At 37.1% G+C, this 22,290-nt stretch overlaps 1 protein-coding gene and 3 pseudogenes across 1 annotated transcript; 1 reads left to right on the top strand and 3 right to left on the bottom strand.

Annotated features, from left to right (window-relative positions):
• Positions 1-2,206: 2,206 nt before the first annotated feature.
• On the top strand, positions 2,207-3,388 carry LOC148695096 (zinc finger BED domain-containing protein DAYSLEEPER-like; annotated as a pseudogene).
• Positions 3,389-6,586: 3,198 nt separating this feature from the next.
• LOC148695095 (pentatricopeptide repeat-containing protein At1g05750, chloroplastic-like) lies at positions 6,587-7,773 on the bottom strand (annotated as a pseudogene).
• A 2,294-nt stretch (positions 7,774-10,067) lies between these two features.
• Positions 10,068-13,259, bottom strand: LOC148695094 (putative pentatricopeptide repeat-containing protein At3g05240; annotated as a pseudogene).
• Positions 13,260-14,685: 1,426 nt separating this feature from the next.
• LOC137718783 (trafficking protein particle complex II-specific subunit 120 homolog) lies at positions 14,686-21,370 on the bottom strand. Its single transcript, XM_068458317.2, is given in 10 exon segments — positions 14,686-15,249; positions 15,540-16,493; positions 16,861-17,738; positions 18,424-18,719; positions 19,057-19,345; positions 19,673-19,732; positions 19,824-19,933; positions 20,058-20,240; positions 20,416-20,622; positions 20,723-21,370. Coding segments are annotated over 10 exon segments (3,609 nt in total). The 5' UTR covers positions 21,134-21,370; the 3' UTR covers positions 14,686-15,028.
• Between the last annotated feature and the right edge of the window lie 920 nt (positions 21,371-22,290).

Below are 22,290 nucleotides of genomic sequence, written 5' to 3'. Positions count from 1 at the left end.
GTGGAGGTTGCTAGTCACAATCGTGTTAAGTAAATCCTTGGTATGAGTCTCATGCGTTTCATAGTGATGAATGCCTTGTCAATGCTTATGATTTTCACAAAACTTAATGGCTTTTGATATGTATCTTTATCATGCGTTTCATATAGGGAACTTGAGAAAGATAATTTGGTTTAGATGCGTATTCCATCTAATTCAATGAAATAAGGAAAATCTGATGGTTAGTTGTGTGATGCAACTAACTTGGGGTGTTGTCATTCATAGTCTAAAGGAAAAATAACTGGAAATTGGTTTGTATGCATATATTATGTGTGGAGAAGGACCCTCTAACTAGCCTTTCACCCATTTATTTCACTTAAATTCGTTTTTCCAAAGTATTTTCTACAAGTTTTTGTTTTAAGTTTTAAAATTCGTCAAAAATAATCCCCCTTTCATTTAGTCTTGTTATTTGAGTCAAAATCTGTTTTCTTTGAGTCTTTTGAGTCTAGTTAAGGTTTATTTTCGTCCAAAACACTTGTTAGGTCTAAAATTGAGTCTTTTTGAGTGTTTGTCGCTGTTTTGAGTGTTTTAAGTTAGTTTAGAGTCTATAGAGTCTATTTTAATGTTTTTTTGAGTCTTAATTGTGTTGATTAGCATCCCTTCTAATCCCCGGCCTAAAACGATCCCTACTTTCATATACTACAATCATAGGGGTTTAATTTGAGTGTGTCAAGTTAATTTTCACATCAAGAAACTACAAGGATAGAGCTTGTTATAATGATAATATTACATGAGTACCCTATTTTTGTGGTGGAGCATTTTGGATTTTGAAGGTTCATGAGTGTTATTCAACCATTGTTCAAGCTGGTGTCAAGAAACACAGTCAAGAGTGATATTTTTAAATTTTTTTATTATGAGAGGTCAAAACTATGCAATTGTTGGACAAGATAAAAGGCAAAACTGCTATAACTACTGATATGTGGACTGCTAGTAACCAGAAAAGGGGATACATGGTGATTACAACACATTTTATCAATGATTCTTGGTTGTTGTAGAGCCAAATGATAAGGTAATATATATATATATATATATATATATATATATATATATATATATATATATTATTGTCTTGTTCATTTAACTTCTAATTTTAAGATTGTTCAGAGACAAATAACAGAAACACAGACCTTTAATTTCAAAAACATAAAACCATATTATAGGTAAATATAGTACAAAGTATCTAATACAAAAATAAGTCTAAAGTCTGAAGAAAAAAATATTTCATATCTTTTGCATCATCCTTGTCCAAGGTACCAACACCTAATCTAAAACAACTCAATAGCCTAGTCAATTTACTAAGATGGTGATCATTTATGTACCATATTCAAAGGGGTTCCATTTCATAAGGTTTTTTTGAAGTTTTTGTGTAATTGCAAGTCTAAAAGGTAGATGCCATAAAACTTGACCGGATTATTTTTAGTAATCATTTTTCATGGAATTCTTTTTTTAGGTATCTATGTGCCTTGTCCCTATACTGTTGAGACACTTATAGGTGCTTTGATGGGGTTGCTTGCTAGATTGGAACCTTGATTGTAAGCTTTCTACCTTAACTATTGATAATTGTACTACAAATGATTCCATGATCGGAAAAATGCTTGAAAAGCTTTCTACTGGTTCACTTTTGCTAGCTGGAAGAAATTTTCATTTGCGTTTTGTGCACATATATTAAATTTGATTGTTAAGGATGGCTAAAAAGTGATTGGTAGCAGCGTTAAGAGAATTCATGATAGTTTTGCTTATTGGTCAACAACACAAAATAGAGGAAAAGTTTGAAGAAGCAGCACGTCAATTGAAAATTCCAAGCAAAAGGAAGTTGGTGCTTGATTGTAAGACTCAGTAGAATTCCACATTTTTTATGATTCAAACTGCCTTGCTCTACAAGGATGTTTTTTTATCATTTAAAACAACTAGAATCACAATATAAGTGTTGCAGGAGGAGAAAGATTGGTTGATGGGAAAAGAGGCTTGTGGGAAGTTGAAATTGTTTTATAATATCTCGGAGTTGTTCCCTAGAACTAAAAACCCCGCTGCTAATCTTTATTTTCAAAAAATTTGTGAGATTAGAATTTCATTGTCTCGATGGCTTAACTCTCTATATGATGAAATAAAACTGATGGCAGCGAACATGATTAAGCAGTTTGATAAGTATTGGAGTGTAATTAGTGAAGTAATGGCTATAGCAACTGCTTTGGATCCTAGATTTAACATGAAGTTGATTAAGTATTTTTTTTCCTCTCATCTATGGAAGAAGTGCTTCAAGTGAAATTGAAAAAATTCGCAACATTTATTATGAGTTGGTGAAAGAGTATGGGTCCAATCTCAACTCCACCATAGGGTCTCAAAAATCATTTGCTTCTTCATCAGACTTGAATTTGTTTGAATTTGAAGATATTGATCCTTTAATGGATAACTATGACTATTTTGTGTCTAGTACGACGACTACAGTTAATGTGAAGTCAGAACTAGATCACTATTTGGATGAGATTGTTTTGTCTAGAACATCTGACTTAGACATTTTGTGTTGGGGGAAGTCAAATGTGACTAAGTATCCAATCTTAAGCTCTTTGGGTAAAGATATTTTGGCCATTCCAATGTCTATATTTGCTTCTGAGTCGGCTTTCAGTACTGGTGGGAGGTTTGTAAGTCCCCACTATAATAGACTTCATCCAAAGACGTTAGAAGCCTTAATATGTGCTCAAGATTGGTTATGGAATGAAATTAAAGATGCTCAAACTCTTAATATTATCTGCATCATATTATATTCTTTGCTCTTATATACAATTTCTACTTTATTAATATACTTTCAATTTTACAAACAAATTTAGGTTTGTTGTTTTACAAACAGCTTCTTCTTCTGATGAGCATACTGGCTGTTACTTAAACTTTGAGGATATGGACGTGGATGAGGTAAGTATTGGTAATCATGCATAGTATATTTTTGTTATTGCATAGTTACTTACATTGGCTTATTTATTTTTCATTGTTGATTTATTTTTCAACTAAATAGTTACATATATTTTTATAACTGAATATTTTGTAATCATGCTTATTTCTTTTTTATAGTTATATACACTGAATTGTTACATACATTGAATTTTGCATATTAAATTTTTTTAACTGAATGTTTTTTTTTTTTTTAATCATGCTTATTTCTTCTTGATAGTTATACACCAAATTGTTACATACATTGAAGTTATGCATATTAAATTTTTGTAACTGAATATTTTTTAAATCATGCTTATTTCTTTTCTATTGTTTTCATTGAATGGGTTATGTGAAGATGGTCATGAGGGAGGAACTGGAACATCATGAATTATGGCTGCTTGTTTTGTGGACACAAGAAAAATATTAGTTGTTAATAAGTTGTAGGCATGACATTAGGTGGAGCATTTTGAATTTCTTTTCTTTTTTGCTACTGAATTTCCTTTTTTTGCTAGAGTGTATTGAGTTATGATCAATTTTTCAGAACATCTAAGCATTGTTGTTATGCTTTTAAGATTTCAATTTGAAAGTGGTTGATATCTTGGATATGATTCTTATAGTGTCCATTTTGTTTGTTTAAGAATCATTGTTTAATCAGTTGAATTTTAGCAAGTGTTACAACACACTTGCTTAATTTTTCATAAGAAAGAAATATCATAAATTGATAGGGTTTTTATCACAAATGGTCCCTCAAATTGACCCTTGCCTTCAACATGGTGCCTGAAATTAAAATCAATCAATGTAGTCCTTGAAAATAGGTGTCATAAATCAATGTAATCCTTTTGTCAACTTTCTGTTAAAAATTTCATTAAGTGCTGATATAGCACATAAATAGGCCCCACAAGATTTATGGGTTTTTATCATAAATGGTTTCTAAAATTGACCAACATCGTTAAGATGGTCCCTGAAATTGACTCACACCATCAAGATGATCCCTGAAATTGACTCACACCATCAATATGGTCCCTGAAATTGAAAATCAATCAATGTAGTCCTTGAAAATAGGTGTCGCAAATCAATATTATCATTCCACCATAATTCTATAAAAAATTTGTTATGTGCTGATGTGGGTTTAATAATTAATTAAAAAAGTTATCTAAATACCTTTTTACACAACGGATTTTTTTTTTTCTTATAGTAGGGCCTAATCCGAAAAGAGCTCCCTTCCATAAATTCTCAAAGGTACAAAGCTTAACCAAGGCCTAAGAGGGGATGTGGAAATAGTTTTCAACCAACAATGGACGCACCTCGGTCATAACCTCAATATCTCAAGGAAGATCTCGTCGTTCTTTGTATCACCAGACAACCAAGCGCCAAAGAAGCTTTCCAAGATTAAGGTTGTGAGGATGTTGATCGCCTAAATGTTAACGATGATGTCCCAGAAGTCGTTGCCAATGGGCCAAGCCGTCACCAAAGGTAATCTCGATCCAATTTCAATTCGATGAAGGGTGTCGAAGTGTGTAAAGGGTGTATTGAGATTTTTTTTAGAGAATAGAGAGTGAATGATGTATAGAAATGTGGACTGGGATCGGAAGTGATTGCAAGACTAGGTTTTCAGGTTAATTTTTTTATTAACTATTAAATTTTTAAGCCCATTTGTAATTTTTTTTTAATTTAATTAGACTTGTGTGACCTATTTATGTGTCATATCAACACATAACAAAAATTTTGATAGAATTGTGACGGAATGACTACATTGATTTGAGACACTTACTTGAGGGACTACATTGATCAATTTTCAATTTCAGGGACCATTTTGATGTCGCAGGTCAATTTCAAGGACCATTTTGAGGTCATGGGTCAATTTCAAGGATCATTTGTGAGGAAAAAAGGGGGGGAGGGACTCATGGGGCCTATTTATGTGCCACATCAGCACTTAAACAAAAATTTTAACATAATTATGACAGAATGACCACATTGATTTGCAACACCTATTTTCAGGGACTACATTGATTGATTTTCAATTTCTGGGACCATCTTGATGGTGAGGGTCAATTTCAAGGACCATTTGTGATAAAAATCCTAAATTGATATTGGGAAAACCGTTACTTGATGGGAATCCGTTACCCAACAAATTCATTACAGGGAATCCCCCATCTGTTTTTTTACGGTTTTGGGTATGGGAAAAACAAACGGGTTTGGTTTTGGGTATGGGGATGGCACATCCGAACCCAATCCGTCCCATTGTCATCCCTACATATACGTCATTTGCAGGAGTGCAACGATGTTTCAATCCTATTGATAATGATGTTGTCATACAACGTTCCCAAAATATGAGAACACGTTGTGGACAATTATAAATGAAAGTATGATCAATTTTTGAATTCTATTTTTTGACCTTATCGTTTTAAGTTCATGTCTTTGCCACTAGTTAGACTGCACAACTATACAAATAATATACAATAACTGAAAAGTTCATCCCATTCCTCATGACATAAAGACTTTACAATTCAACTCTTCGTGTCGTTCCTTAGACCTAGTACCCATGATTCTCGACCAATTTGACCTTTATGTCTGTCGAAAGTATCGTTTCGAATACATGGAAACTCAAGAAACTGCATTAAGTAGATTTTAAATTGAAAGGACATGCTTTGCATTATTATTGGTCCATGTTTTTTTTAGTAAGAATATTGCGTTCTGATTAGTTAGGATCCGAGTATTGTCTCTGCAAAGTTAACTTTGACACTTAACAAGACAAATTTCTGTAATTAATGGGACAAGAAAAGGATTTAACTTAAAAACAGCATCAAGATTTCAAATTATTTTAATTTTTTTTCAGCAAAAAAGCTTTAATTAAGAAAAAGAAGCATGAAAATTGAAAGAAACAACCTATAAAACAAAAGCTGGAATATGTCGTCTTCTTCAATTGTGTGTGGCTTGTAAACGTCCAAATCATGTCACATGCTCTTCAAATAACCAAGATGTAGAACAAAAGTTTTACATTCTTGTTGAATGCTAGAGATATCCTTCTTGAGTTGAAAAAGGCGAGCAAAATTGTTTTGGATTCCATACATTTCCTTCACTGTTGTCCATAGTAGGAGTGAGGACTCAGAATTGTTGAAAATCTCAACTATTTTTTTTCCATGGAATTGAGCAACCATGCCATAACCAGTTGGTCTTTGCAAAGCCAAGGTTCATAATCTGGTGATGTGGTCTTAGGAGCAAGAACATTGCCATTCATGAATCCCAGTTTGTTTCTTCCATCAAGAGCCAATGCGACTGCTCTTAACCATGAGATTAGTTGAACTCATTCAGTAAAGCTAAACTGAGTCCTTGGTTTGGATTTATATCTATTATAGAGAGATTCTCAGGTAGTGAAGCAATGGTGCTTTCACCCCCTTGATTAACTGAGTTTTCTTCTGCCACGTTTTTGAAGCTGGAAGAGACACAACAAAAAGGATATACAAAGACAGGCTCAGAAGTATGCAGCTCCGATACTATGTTGACTTTTGAATGAAGATCTTTTCTGTCTGTATTGAATCGTGAAGAGATTACAAGAAATTCTAGGATATATAAGGAGGTTTGTGTGAAAGGAAAAAAACTCAGTTACCTCATTGATTCACGCCATTTACGTTAACCATTGCTTCTCTAACTGCTTTAATCCTGTCAAACCTTCTAAGTCTAAAATATGGTCATCCGCCCACTCTCCTACCACAATATCACCATGAATGCTACAAGCATTAAACAGTGATCCCCATATAATTACATTTGGTTCAATATCTATCCTCTCAATAAGCTTCCTTGCTTCTTTCAAAAGTTCAGCGTGCTCAAGAAGATCAACCATGCAACCGTAATGCTCAACTTTTAGGGTGATTCTATAATTTTTCACCATTAGATATCAAAGTATTACGTACCTTTTTTAACCAAACCACCATGCGCACAAGTATGTAAAATCGAAAGGAAGGTTACGCTATCTGGCATGGCACCTAATTTTCTCATCTCATCAAAGAACGTTATTGCAGATCCACGCTGCCTATTTGACGCACATCCACAGAGAACAACGTTCTATGTCGCAACAGTTTTCTTATCCATTTGATCAAACACTTGTCTAGCTTATCAATAGAACCAGATTTTACATGCAGGTCTACCAAAGATGCACCTATGAAAATATCCCAAAGTCCATTCTGCTCTGCGAATTTTCGAACCTAATTTCCTATATTAGCAGCACCCATATAAGCACAAGTGGACAACAAGCTTGAAATCGTGACCTTATCAAACTTAACATCCAACAAAAAGAAAAAATCAATTGCTTCTTTCGAATCCGTTAAAGGAATAACCACTTATTTAAAGAGTTCCACACTAAAGACACACATCATCCTCAGTCAAGTCAACAGTGCCAGCTAGACTCCAATTCATCAGTATAGTCATCCATTACTTAGCGTAGAAGTTTTGTTTGTTGTAATTGTAAGTAACTAATCTTAGCTTAAGTTATTTAGTTACATTAGTTGGTAACTAATCTTTATTGATTGTTTTGTATAAATACCCCAATGTAAATAATTTTTTATCAATGAGAAATATATTTCTAATATGGTATCATCCCTTTAAGCTTAACCGCTTTTCTCCGATCTTCTTCTACGTCACTTCCTGCAATCTCTAATTTCTTCAATCTCCAATCTCTAATTCATGTCAGCTATATGGTTCCTACAAAGCTTCAAAGAGACAATTATCTCATCTAGAAGGCATTGTTAACTCCAATTTTTCATCGATATAAGCTCACAGGAATTGTTGATAGCTCTGAGGTCTGTCCATCACCATTTATTATTGATGCATTTGGCAAGAACAGAGGAATTCCAAATTCGGACTTTGATTTGTGGTATGAAAAGGATCAAAATATTATAACCTAGCTTAATTTCACACCTTCAGAAGATCTTATTCCCTTCACAGTCGGTGTTACATAGTCTCGTGAATTATGGATCAATCTTGAGCAACACTTTAGAGGTGTTTTTGCTACTCACATCCATCATCTCCGATCTCGTCTTCATTCTATTCAAAAAGGAGATCTAGCAAATTCAAAATATATTCAGCTTATCAAAAACATTTCTGATGCTCTTATGGCTGCTGGAGCTCCAGTTTCTGATAGTGATATGATTACGGTCACACTCAATGGTCACTCTGATGACTATGAATCTTTCATTGACTCAATTATGGTTTTTATCTCAACCACTTCTTTGGACGAATTACATGGATTGTTGTTCAATAAAGAGCTCTTTATGAATCACAAGAAAAAGGTTGTGGCCTCATCTGTCTCTAAACCATTTCAAGCCTATATGGCCTAGTATCCCTAATCACAAGCTCTTCTTCTTCCCACACCATAGGGTTATGCTACACAAAATTCTTACAATTTAGCTTCCAAACAATTCAATTGTGGCAAAGGCAATAACTATCATGGAAACAACTATCGTGGTAATAGCTATCGGGGCAATTACAGAGGCAATTCTAACAAATTCAATCTCAATTTTGGAGGCTATCACAGAAATTCTTTTGGAAACAGCTCCAGCCCCAAAATTCCATGTCAAATTTGTCATTCTTCATATTATGAATTACTGATTATTCGAAAGGATGAATCATGCTTTTGCTGCTAAAATACCTTCTGCAAAACTGGCAGCTATATGTGCTTACACCAACTTCAAACCTTGTACCCTTACTTGGCTTATGGATTCTTATGCCACATCTCATATTACCAACGACATTTCTGCAGTCCAATAAAATACCTTCTGCAACTCCATACAATGGTCAAGACAAGGTTTATATTGGTGATGGTCAAGGGATGCCCATCCATCATACTGGTACTCCTATTCTTAATACTCCTAATGCAATTTTTTGTTTGCATAATGTTCTACATGTTCCTGCAATGAAGTATAATCTTCTATCTGCTTATCAATGATCTTCTTTTGGGGATGATGCTTTTTTGGGGGCTAGTTAGACATGTATTTATCCTTTTCAAGCCACTCCTACTGCATCTAATTCTCCATCTGCCCTTGTCAATACTAAAGCACCATTGCAAGTTTGGCATAAAAGGCTTGGCCATCCATCAACTGCAATCTTTAGAAAGACTTTAAATGGTAGTACTATTGTAATAATGATAAAAAGTTTACTTTTTTCTTTTGTTCAGACTGTGCAATTGGCAAGAATCACAAATTGCCTTTCACTTCAAGTGTTAGCTCAAACTTTGTTGCTTTAGAACTTATTCATTGTGATGTTTGGGGACTTGCTCTTACATGTTCTGTCAATGGTTATATATATATGCTTTTTGTTGATGAGTTCACAAAATATAGTTGGCTCTTTCCATTGAAACTCAAATCTAAGGTGTGTTCCATCTTTATACATTTAAAGAGCTATGTAGAAAATTTGGTTGGAAATAAAATCAAAGTTCTCAGATCTAATTCAGGGGGTGATTTCTTAGTTCAAATTTCAATTATTTTCTATTGCAACATGGCATTTTGCATAAGTATTGTTGTCCTCACGCACCTGAATAGAATGGCTATGTAGAAAGGAAACACAGAAACCTCACAGAAATTACTAGAACTCTCTTTTCTACATCCAAGGTTCCACACAAGTTTTGGGTTGAAGCATTTGCCACTACCTTGTATTTGATCAATAAACTTCCCATTTATGGTAGTAATAAATCTCCATGGGAATTAATCTTCAACAAGCCACCAGATTATTCTAGACTTAAGGTTTTTGGGTGTAGTTGCTACCCTTGGCTCAAACCTTACACTAATTTCAAGTTAGATGACAAAAGTGTACACTATGTTTTTCCGGGATATAGTTTGCAACATAAAGGATATAGATGTTTAGATCATCTAACATCTAGAATCCAAATATCCAGACATGTGTTATTCAATGAGGCACATTTCCTTTTTCATGAGTTCAAAGCGCCATCTTCACAGTTGTAGGTCTCTCTATTTCATCATTTACCCTTCATTTTCCCATGCCATGTACCCCACAACCCCCAGTAATACAATCAGCAACTCTAGCACAAACCACTTTTATCCTTTTACCCCATTAATTCAGTTCAGCACCATCATCATTTGCTACTCCAACACAGACTACTTCTCCAAATCCAAATCCCATTCCTTCTCCAGCAAAACCACAACCTCCAACTACAACATACACCCGTTCAATGATTAGAAGATCAAAAGCTCGGATCTTCAAACCAAAATCTTTGGCAGCCACTAAACATCAACTTGATACTTTGAATTTTGTCCCAGCTACTTACTTACAAGCTTCTAAGCATAACCACGGGAAAAAAACAATGGCAGAGGAATTTCAAGCACTGCAATCTATAGGAACTTGGTCTCTTCTTTCTTATTCACCAAATCAGAATTTGGTGGGATGTAACTGGGTTTCTTAGACTAAAAGGAAACCATATGGTACTATGGACAGGTATAAGGCTAGATTAGTAGTCAAAGGGTTCCATCAACAAGAGGGAATTGATTTTCAAGAAACCTTTAGCCATGCAGTTTGATTGGTTCTTGAATCAGTTGGACATCAGTAATGATTTCTTGTATAGAACACTCAAAGATGAGGACTTCATGCAACAACCTCCTAGTTTCATTGATCAATCTAAAGCTTCTTATGTGTGCAAGCTCAACAAATCTTTGTAGTCTAAAAAAAGCCCCCAAGGCATGGTATGATAAGTTGTTTCATACTTTAATTTCTCTGGGTTTCTACAACTCTCAATCAAATTGCACTCTGTTTGTTTACATTTGAGCCTACTCTTGTCATTGTACTAGTATATGTTGATGTTATATTAGTTACTGAACATAATGCTTAAATATGCAAGGCTTTCATTCACAAACTAAGTCAGATTTTTCCGGTCAAAGACTTAGGTCCTTTACACTATTTCTTGGGTTTGGAGGTACATAGAAACTCAGAGGGTATTTTCCTGTCTCAACACAAGTATGCAATGGATCTTCTCCTCAAGACACACATGTATGGTAGCAAACCTTGTGCTGCACCTCTTGGCGCTTAAAAATTGGATTACAGCGGTACACTTCTCTCAAATCCACATGAATACAGATCAATTGTTAAGGCATTGCAATATTTGACTTGGACTAGGCCTGACCTTTCTTTTGCTGTTAATCAACTTTGTCAGTTCCTACATTGTCCTAGAGATATTTATTTTCAATCTGTCAAAAGAGTAGTAAGATTTCTCAAAGGTACTGTTGATGAAGAACTTTGGTTCAAGAAAAGTTTACTTAATCTCACTGCCTTCTCGGATGCTGGTTGGGCAGGATGTGTGTTTAACAGATGTTCTACTAGTGGCTACTGTGTTTATCTTGGTAGTAATCCAATTAGCTAGAGTGCAAAGAAGCAACACATAGTTGCTCGTTCCTCCATTGAAGTTGAATATTGATCTTTGGTGCATGAATTTGTAAAAGTCACTTGGATATGTAAAATTTTCAAGGACATTAGCTTCCCTCTATCCAAAGTTCCAGTTCTTTGGTGTGGTAATGTATCTACAACTTCTTTAGCATCCAATCTAGTCTTCCATGCTAGAACTAAACTTGTGGAAATCGATTACCACTACGTTAGGGAACTTGTCTTAGCTTATATTCTCAAAGTTCAGTTTGTTCCGAGTCACAACCAAATTGCTAATATTCATAAGTCTCTGTCAAAAGCTCGATTTCAGTTTCTTAGGTCCAACTTTCACTTGGCTATCCTCTGTTCAACTTGAGGGGGTGTAAAGACACACATCATCCTCAGTCAAGTCAACAATGCCATTTAGACTCCAAGTCATGAGTATAGTCAGCAATTACTTAGGGTGGAAGTTTTGTTTGTTGTAACTGTAATGTAACTAATCATAGCTTAAGGTTAATTAGTTACATTAGTTGGTAACTAATCTCTATTGACTGTTTTGTATAAATACCCCAATGTAAATCATTTTTAATCAATGAAAAATATATTTCTAATACATACCACATCATTCTTCTCAGGCATTCCCTCAAACACTCTCTTTGCATAATCCAAACACGCACATTTTTCATACAAATGAACCATTCCAGCTCTAACTTTCATACTTAACCCAAAACTCCCCTCTTTTCTCACAAACCCATGAATCTCTCTCCCAAATTTCAAGTTTTTTGACATTGTGCAAGCTGATATCAACGCCAAAACCGCACTTTCATTGTGTCTAACCTCTCCCACTGCCACCATCTCCCTAAAAACCTCACAAGCCTAAAAAACCATCCCATTTCGAGTGTAACACATTATCATATGATTCCAAAAAGCAACATCCTTCACCGTAAATTCATCAAACACCTGCCTTGCACTCTCAATTCTACCACAACCCCATAAAAGTTCAACAAAGAACTACACAAAAAACTACTGAAATCAAACCCAATTCTCACAACCACACCATAAGCCTACCACCCTTTATCCACAACCGACTTGCTGCACAAGCCTTGAACACAAAAGGGTAATTAAACTTGAAGCCCAAGGCATTTTCTTGCAACCTCATAATATTATGAATCGACAAAGCAACAAATGGGGTTTTAGATTGGGATGTGCTCTGATCAGGGAATTGTAGATGAAAACGCTTGGTTCTTGGGTTCGAATCAATAAGCCGGTGGCGTAGTTCGGAGATTGAGGGAGTAAGAATGAATTGGTGATTTGGGTGAGGATGAATTGGTTGTAGGAAAGGCCTGAGATTATAGATTTGGCGTGGATTTGCTTCGGTTGTTGAAGGCTTGTGTAGATCTCTATAAGGGTTAGGAGAGATTTGGGGACCTGAGAGTTCATTGGGAATCAATGGATCGTTGGGAATGTTTAGCTCTCGTGACGTTGACCTTCACTGTACAGCGGCGGGGAAATAAGGAGGGAAACGAAGAGCCAGCGGAACGTTTTTGAGTAACGGCATTTCAAATTTGAATTACTCAAATGCTAGGTCACACTCTCTTCCTCACTCTCTCACTCTGAGCTCGACATGTGTCCAAGCAACTGGATAAGAAAAAATGCAACTCTGACTCTTGAACGGAAATGAGGTTTATACCCATTAATTTGGTTTCCCTTTACTCCACTGTCGCGTCGGACTTGTGGCCGAGTTTCCGATTCAGCTGAAAATTCCTGGCCGCACACGTGCTGCGCATCGGATCCTCCTGCCCCGTCCCTCCACCTTCGACGGCGCCGTAGAAATGGGTACCGAAACAATCCCATGAACAGAGTTCAAGAATCTCAGGAAATTTAGAGAACCCAGAAATCTAACCCACCTTCTTCACCTAAATCTAACCCGCCTTCGATTCAGCTCCATCTTTAAAAAATTAAATATTTTCACGGGAAGAAGATGATCAACAGTGTTCAATCATCTTCTTCTTCTTCTTCTATTTTTTTATTATTTAAATATTTTAAGTTCACATAATGAAGTTTTATCAAATTTGTAGGACCTATTTAAGAACCACATAAAAAATTAACAAAATTTTTGACAGAATTGTGAGGGAACGATCAAATTGATTTGCAACGTTCATTTTCAAACATTAATCAATTGTCAATTTCAAGGATCATCTTGATAGGATAAGTCAAGGCTATGAATCATTTGCGATAAAAATCCTTAATATAAGGCATGACAAAAGCGCGTGGGCCTCCAATAATTTTAATATTATCAATTAATTTTATAAGTAATTGGGTTACTTTTAATATTGTCAATTAATTTTATGCAGAGCCTCAACTTCTTCATGATATCAGAGTAGATTGTCTAATGTGTAAAGCCAAGGGCCACACGTCCTCTCCATCACCAGATTTGTGTTGTCCACGTTTTAGGCTTGACAATTTACCACATGTGAGGAGTGTATTGAGAATGAATCCCACATTAATAGGAGGATGGAAATTTGCATGTGCTTATAAGTTGCAGATCAATTCATGCATCAGCTTGAGAAGAATAAAACCAACAGATACAAATACTTGAGTTTTTGAAGTAAAGGGCTCCCGCGTCTACTTTTGAAATAGATATGTGTAAATGTAAAACTTTGGATAAATTACAAAAAACTATCTCAACTTTAAGTCGAAACACAATCTCATAACTCATATTTTAAACATTTCAATGTCATACCTCAACTTATGAATTCATTGCAATGTCAGACCTTTGTTAAATTTTCTATCAATTTGACTGTTAAATGTAATATGACAGGAGTGGGGTCCACTCCTTCTCCGACTAAAATGAAAAAATTAATTAATTCATAAATTATTAATTAAAAATAAATAAAAATACACTTCGTCCTCACTCACTCTGTGCTGCAACTCCTGTTGCTCAGCCTCGCTGCCCAAGACGTCACGGACGCCCCAAGAAAAACTCAGCACCCACAATAAGCCTAGAGATCCATGGATCTCGATACAGGGCAAGATCTACAGTGTCTTTCTATGCTGATTGTCGATATCATTGATAATGCGAACTTACACAGTTGATAATATATGGTCGATATGCTGTCAATATTTTGTTTGCATCACTTGTGTGAAACTTGTTAAAACACCATTAGTTTTGTATCTTTGGTCAAGAAAAATGATGAACACACCATTTTTCTCATCTTTTTATACATTCCTGTTTAATTTTGTCCGCTGTTTCCGCCATAAATAGGATGAAATGAAATAATGGTTAGCCTAGTTTGGCGACAAACACGGCTCAAGGGTTTCCATACAAAGGCCTCCTCGTCTCCACTCTCATACTGCATAAGATTTATTCAAATACATGGGCACAATATTTTCATTTCCCAGTTCAATAAACAATATTTCAGAATAACATACAAATTTTACCAACTCTTGCTCTGATCATAGTTCTTTTGTCCCTGCTGAAAGAAGTTGCGAATTCAAATTTTCCATCATAACACCTGAATTTTATGGATTTTTTTTTTTGGAAGTCAAATAAAATGAAGGGAAGGTGTTCCCAGGTAGATTGTCGCAACATATGGATACGCTCTTGCCGCTGCCAAATAAAACACACTGCATTGTTAACTGATACTGAAAGCATTAATAACCTGGTTTGAGTTAATAAGGTCGATGTGGTGAGTGGAAAGAACCATCATGAAGTCCCAACAACACGAACATGATATGGGGGTCCACGGCAGAAAATTGGCTCATCGGATGATTTTGTTCTTGCACGAGCCCTGAGGATATCATTAGCATCATCGATCACTGCGGCAGCTACCAGCGTGTACTCACCCGGGACAAGAAAATACAAAGAGAGAGAATGTTTAATTTCTCGAAGTGGAGGAACCTCCACAGTGATCCCGCTCAAAACACCTGCGTACAAATTCAATTATCACAGAACGCATGAGTAAGATTATATTGCAAATTTCAAGGGAAGTTTAATGACACTGACTTCCAAACAAACGGTTTCAGAAACAAACAAAATATAGGCAGGATTCAACATTTGATAACAAATTAACCAGGTACTAAAATGCTTATTTCTGAAAACTTTTCACGCACAATCGCACGCAGACACCCACACGCACACGCACACATATAATAGAAGGGTGAATATCACTAGACTTAAACAGGCTTGTGAAAAAGGCATGATCATAGACCATTACCAGAACACAAGACAGTTGCCTTTGTACACTCTACGCAATTCTCTCCAGCAACATCTCTGCATGTAATGCTAAGACTCATTTTGATCATCTCCTTTGTGTTATTACGAACCATAACTTCCATTGCAGTCATTTCATGCGCCAGCACAGAACCCTTAGATGCAAAAGGGTGACCATGAAAATTGGGCTCTGTGTGTGAACCAGAAGTTTCAGGTACACGGCCATTTCTAGAAAGGCTGAAGCAAAATGTCAACGGATCTGTCAGCAGTAGATCCATAACAGATGTCTGAAGGGCTGCTTGTATAGCATCCTTGATATTCAATTCCCCAGAGCTGTTTCGCCCTGATTGCCACCTAACCTTTATCTTAGATATGAGGTTCTTGATAGAAGCGTTAAGTTCAGTTTTAGTATTCTGTTCCGAGAATCTTGTATTTTTGCCACTAAAAACCCCATCTGCCAGATTATCCTTCACAAAAAACAAATCATCAAGAACTGGTAATTTCAAATGCTCCAGTGGTATCAGTACCCTTGCAGAACAATCCCGATCAATTCTTGTTTTAGGCAAACCATACTCATTAGCATCTTGATCACCAGAGAGTACATGCTCATGACTAGGGTTCTCCAGCTGGACAGAAACAGTAATTTCAAAGACAACATCCGTGGGATTAGACAACTCAAGTTCAAGAAATCGTAGTCCCCAATTACTTCTGAGAGGATCAATCTTCACCAATCTGTCCATCTTAGTTGGAGATCCAAGAGCTTCAGTAGGGCTATTCTCCATATGAACTGGTTTTGGAAGGTTTACACCCACTTGTGCAGGAATCTCCATTGAGAGCAGACGAGCCTTTACAAAAGACAAACCCTGTAGAACACAAATCTGCAAAGGAACAACAAGGCGCCTGCCAGGGGGGATAGCAGATTTATATGTTGGAGGATCTCCAGTATTTATCAGAGGCCCTGAGAAACAAACTGAAATGCATTAACGAAATCAAGTTGCAGAAATTAATGGGACTTCTACTCACTACTCAGGAACAAGGTGGCACAAAGGTGCGTATAACAAATTTCTGACAACTAACTTTAACAGTTAGTATGGACAGTTCAGAAAATGGTTTAGCATTCAGTTTCTTTTATATATATATACATAACATAGAAAATAGAGAGGCCTAATTAAATACTTGAATATCAGAAAATAACAGTACATAAAAATAGTACACATAATTCACCTCGTTTTTAGCTCTAGGTGATAATTTGTACGTGTGTGCAGGGGAGAGAAAGAGAGAGTAATTACTATATCAGTTATTGATTTTTTAAATTTTTTTAATACCTGCATAATGGATTAACAATGTGGGGTTACTTCCATCCTTAGACTGCCTCACAGTGCTTCCAGAGGCACTCCTGCCTCCAGCAGTCTCAGGATCTGCTACAACATGCCGCCAAGCTTTTCAGGTCACAGGTATAGTCACTTCCGCACCAGGTCTCAAGGGAAGGGCTGATCTTAAGGTTTCAGATGCAATCGAGATAACAGAATTTTGGTTTTCTCCTGATAGTGATACATGAGCTTGCTCAACTGGAACTATACCTGCATTAGCCAGACTGATCCATACATCACGAATTTCACCTTCGTGAAGAATGATTGCACCATCACCACTGACTACACGTGAAATCAACAATGGTAATGGCGGTACCACAGAAATGTTTGGAACAGATATATTTTTCAACCTCGCAGACCCACAGCATCTGAAAGGGTCAGAAAGCACAAGTCCTTGTGTAGCTCCAAGAAGCAGATTGTCGACATCCTTGAAAAGGTGTTCCGTAATAACACCAAAGCAGTGGACAGTGCACCCAGGATTTGTCACTTGCCCAACTGCAGTTGGGATCCCAGATAAGGTGATCACTTTTGATGAATTGGGTGGAAGATTTACAGTAACAGGAAAAGCATCAAAATTTCCTGAAGGCACTGAGAGATATATGCTATCAACCCTCAATTCAAAGCCGCATGGGTTTGCCAGTTCAACCAAAACCTGCACTGGTTCTCCAACAATCCAAACCAGGTCCTGTTTGGCATTACTGTTTGTATCTCCCTTGCTGAATGGTGTATAAATAAAAGGGCCAGTATTAGCAGCTCCTGCCCACCAGTCTTCTCTTGCTGGATTGCGCTTCACAATGTCCATTTGTGAAGGATGGAGAGGAAAAGAAAACAATCTAGAAGCAAAGAAGATGATTAAATAAAAAAACTTAACATAAAAAATTAACTGATACTTAAAAGAAGAGCACTAATGGTTATTTGTCCATATCCTTGTCATCAACAATCAGTTCAGGATCAACTTGGATATGAGAAGATTCTTAGAGAAACAAAGGAATAGATTTTTATTCATCCGCAATACGAAAAGAAGACTAATTAGCTGCACAAAAGGTTCTGAGCAAATCACACTTCTAAAAGAATTATATAGGCAAACATAATATTGTTAAAAAAAAAAAAATTATTTTTAAAAAAAGAAGACTTGATGAAAACAAAACGAAGGACTCTAGCATCCATAAGAACATTTATAAGCTGGCCAGAGCTAGCAGGTATTTGCTTCTCATTGCTGCACACTCTCATGCTAGAGAAAGAATATCTGTCAGTAATTCAGATAGCAGAATATCTTCCTCACTGCTGCTCTGTTAGACTACGCATATTAAATGGACTTCAAAATTATGTTAAGACAAATAGTAATTAGCTCAATCGTAGTTATCAGGGCCTCTCTGTGCAACTGTATACTTGTCTTGCAGAAAAGATTATGGAGAAAAATTACCTATAGGACAGCAAATACTATTGTTGTTATTAGGCTTCATAAGTTATAAAATGCTCATGTATAGACAGGAAAATGGCTTAGATACTGGTTAAGACCTAATGAAAGGTAAAGCAGGGTCAGCACAGCGAGTTCCAGATGGCAACATATCTGCTGAATTTGAAAGTGCACTAGCAAGACCATTTTGCCCGGCAGGTGTAATTAAGGGATAATACGATCTCAGTAGTCTTGCAGCTGCACCCCAGGCAGCAAGAGGATCTCCTGCACGGACGGCAGATAGCAGTATCTCTCTGAGGACAACCATCTGTAGTGTGCTCCACTGAGACTCAAAAAGAGAGACTACTGACTGGTGGAGCATTTTCCCACCCTCGGCAAGACTTGACCCGATTTCCTTCTGTGAAAAATAAAATCAGAACGAGCAGCTAAAAACTTACTAGGAATATGCTCATGATCAAAGCCACGCACCATATAAGAATGTTACTAAAGGGTAGTAACACAAGAAAACTACTAGGGAAATAAGCCTCTCAACCATGTTCTTCATTTCCTATTAAAGTTTCATTCCAAAATACAATAGAGAAAAGACAGATATGTGCCATCAATGATCAAGACTTCAAATTAACAACGTAAGTCATAAAATCCATCTCAAAAGACACATTAAAGCACGTGCAGGAGCATGCAGACAGACTTAAAAGCAACATATGACCACGAATATTTTGCTTAATAACACTCACTTTAGGAAATGAATGCTCAGAGATGGAAGCTCTGCTTTGAACACAATAAGCTCTTGTGGTCATTGATAAAACTTGCAATGCACTAATGGCAGCCAGTCTATTGTCCTGCTGTAGATATAACTGAGCCACTTGCCTTGAGAAAAAAGCAGCCTTTCGCTGATAACCAAGAGTTCCATATAAACGAGCTATTTCAACATATAATACAAGTCTATCACTGGCATCAATCAGAGATTTAGCACCATCTGCTGCACTTGTTAGTAGTTCTACTACCTCCTTAGCCATCTCCCGTCTGCCACAGTAAAACCAAAAACAGATACGTAACAAAATGTAAAACCTAACTATTTCCTAAGTACTATTCGTCATCCCATGGAACATATATGATCATAAATGGTACCATTGTGGAGCACCTACTCCAACTTTTAGAGAGAGAATTGAATTCATTTATAATTATTTGCTGGGAAAGGAAGATTAAAATTTTAAAATTTTAAAAGTCAAGACTCACAGATAGGATCAGTATAAGAATAAGATGCAGACAGAATGTTATCCGGTGAAAGCAGTAGATGGTCTAATACAAGCTGAGCGCATCAAATCATAAATTTTGATAAACAAAATGTACCTGCAAAGAAACCTTGCCAGTTTCAATGTAGCCTCTAGTTCAAACGTTAAGGGTGAAACTCTGCACATAAATGATAAAAAAGTAACAGTTATTAGAATACATGCATTAATAAAGCAACAGCCATCTAAACACAACAGCATCTAGAAATTACCTCTGAGCATTTTCTTGTACAAAAGACTTCCTGTAGTGCGAGATTACACTCCTATATCGATATCTAACTCCATCGTCCACACCTGAATCCCTTTCGCCCATTCGATCAATCTAACATGTTTACAGAAATCAGTAAGTGGGAAATCTAAGAAACAAATAAACAGGGAAGCCATGAAAGTCTATTATGTTATCGAACACAGGTAGTCATGCAAAAATCCAGAGAGTGAGCCACTACCAGTAAGGCACAGACACTGCCCTCCAATGCACCGGCATACCAGAAAAAATCTCCAGTCAACCTAGCAAGTTCTAGAGCAGTAGAGTAATGAGCATCGGCATCAACAGGTGATCCTGCCAACAAGCAATAATCACCCATTGTCTTCTGCGCTCGCCCGAGCCTCCGCTTCTTCGCCTTTATAACCTGCCATTTTAGATTTTTGTTAACTTCATCTTTCGGCAACATTGAACACAGGAATTCACATACCAACACTCCAATCAAAACACCAACATTTCGATAAATATATAACACTGAATTACTAATTACTAATTACTATTGTAGTAACGGATTAAATTCTATAGGACACCTAGACATGAACCTCCTCTGAGTTGAGAGTCGCTTGAGAATCCAAAGGCGTCTTGACAATGGTCCCTGCAGGCTCAGCTTTAAGCACCCACTTCTCGAACTCCATCAGCAGCGACGCTGCGATATCCTGCATCATCGTCTGCAAGTGGAACTCCTGAGTCGCCAGATCCGCCGGCGGAAACAGCATCAAATTCCCTCCTTTCTTGCTCCCATCCTCCAACTATAAACCAAACAATAAACAATAAATCCAAAAATTTCGAAATTTCGAAAAGGAAAATAGTAACAAATTGAAAACCAATCGAGATTCACATTCTCCTGACCTGAGAATCGGCGGGGCAGAAGGCGAAGCAGCGATCGACGAGGGCGGAGGAGTAGGCGCGGCGAGCCGAGTCGAATTGGTCGATGATGGAGTCGAGATCAGGGGACGAGGGGCAGTGGCAGATGCCGATAACAGCCAAGGTTTTGCGATTGGACTGGAAGTCCTCCCACGGGGACGGTGGGGCCCCGCCGAGGACGAACTTGAATCGGAGGTTGCCGGAGTCCCAGGGCTGGTGGGCGAAGGGGGACTTCTGGTGTTCAGTGTAGAAGGAGCTGATGGCGGAGAGAGGGATCGTGTGGTGGCGGAGCAGCATCGAGTGGTAGTCGCGGAGGAGGACGGGCGCCACGTGCCCGATGGGGAGGACGGCCACGCGCATCATGGCACTGGTTTCGATGCTGACGTCGGGCTCCATTTTGGCGGGAGATCGGACGGTGCAGAGGGATTAAGCGCGGGAGTGAGAGTAGAGGATCGGGAGCATGGGAGTTGAGATGTCCCTGCGAGGAATGACAGATCCTGTTCTCTGGTTAGTTAAGACGGAGGAGGAGGGACAGGTGTTTGGCCGTAGGGTTATCCGGAGTCTGGATCAGGATAGAGATGTCTTTCCACGAGTGCAGGAGAATCTAGTCCTTCAATTATGCAAACTACAAATTTGCTAATTTGGACTACGTTTGAGTGAATTTAAAACTAAAATAGAATGCAGATATGTTGTAGTTTTCACCTTATGAAGTGTGATTTTGTTATAATAAAAGTGGATGACCCACATGAAAAAATATGCACCGTGTATTACTTCTTGTCAACCAACAAATGTTGAAGTTCTTGTTAGCCAACAAATGTTGAAGGTGTGCTGCCTACTTTCACATATCTTGGCCTTAACAGAGAAGATAGTGTGCTGTCTACTTTCACATCTCTTGGCCTTAACAGAGAAGATATAGGTTTCCTATATCGACTCACAAATATGTAGAGAGAATAGAGAAGAAAAGCATACAATTTCTTGTTTCCATTGCTTTGTAATTTTAGTTTGATAATGGGAAAAACTACTGTTACTACCCCGAGAACGTAGGCACACTTGCCTAATCTCGTAAATATTGTGTCTTATTTACTTTATGTTCCACTATACACATATCCTTAATCTCACAACACGTTATCAGCATGAGAAACTCTCGTGCCGATGGAAAGCACTATCTACCTCTCACATATGTCGGCTGGAATCTCACAGATAAGAAAATATTTTACTTTATCTTCATACTTCTATACGACTAATTTTCTTAAAGCAAATATACATCTTATTATATAACTATTATTATTATTATTGGCAGAAAATATGACAGCCATGTAAACAACCTCTGAACTCCAACTTCTTGACCATGGATTGAAATACCTTATTCTTGAAAGTTGTTCGTCCGCCCAGTACCTATAACATATCCAAATTTCAGATAAATCCAACGGTGCGATCGTTGCAGATGTTTGAAACACCAACCCAGTTTCCAATCTCGCAGAAAATTGACAGCCATCTTATGAGTGCCAAAACCCTATTTTCAGTAGCTCACATCAAAACGGTTTCTTCATAAA

This window comes from Pyrus communis, chromosome 8 (genome assembly GCF_041283825.1).
Source record: "Pyrus communis isolate YQ-2024b chromosome 8, ASM4128382v1, whole genome shotgun sequence".
Taxonomy (NCBI): Eukaryota; Viridiplantae; Streptophyta; class Magnoliopsida; order Rosales; family Rosaceae; genus Pyrus; species Pyrus communis.
The sequence above is the reverse complement of the archived record's forward strand: the minus strand, read 5'-3'. Positions and strand labels throughout refer to the sequence as shown.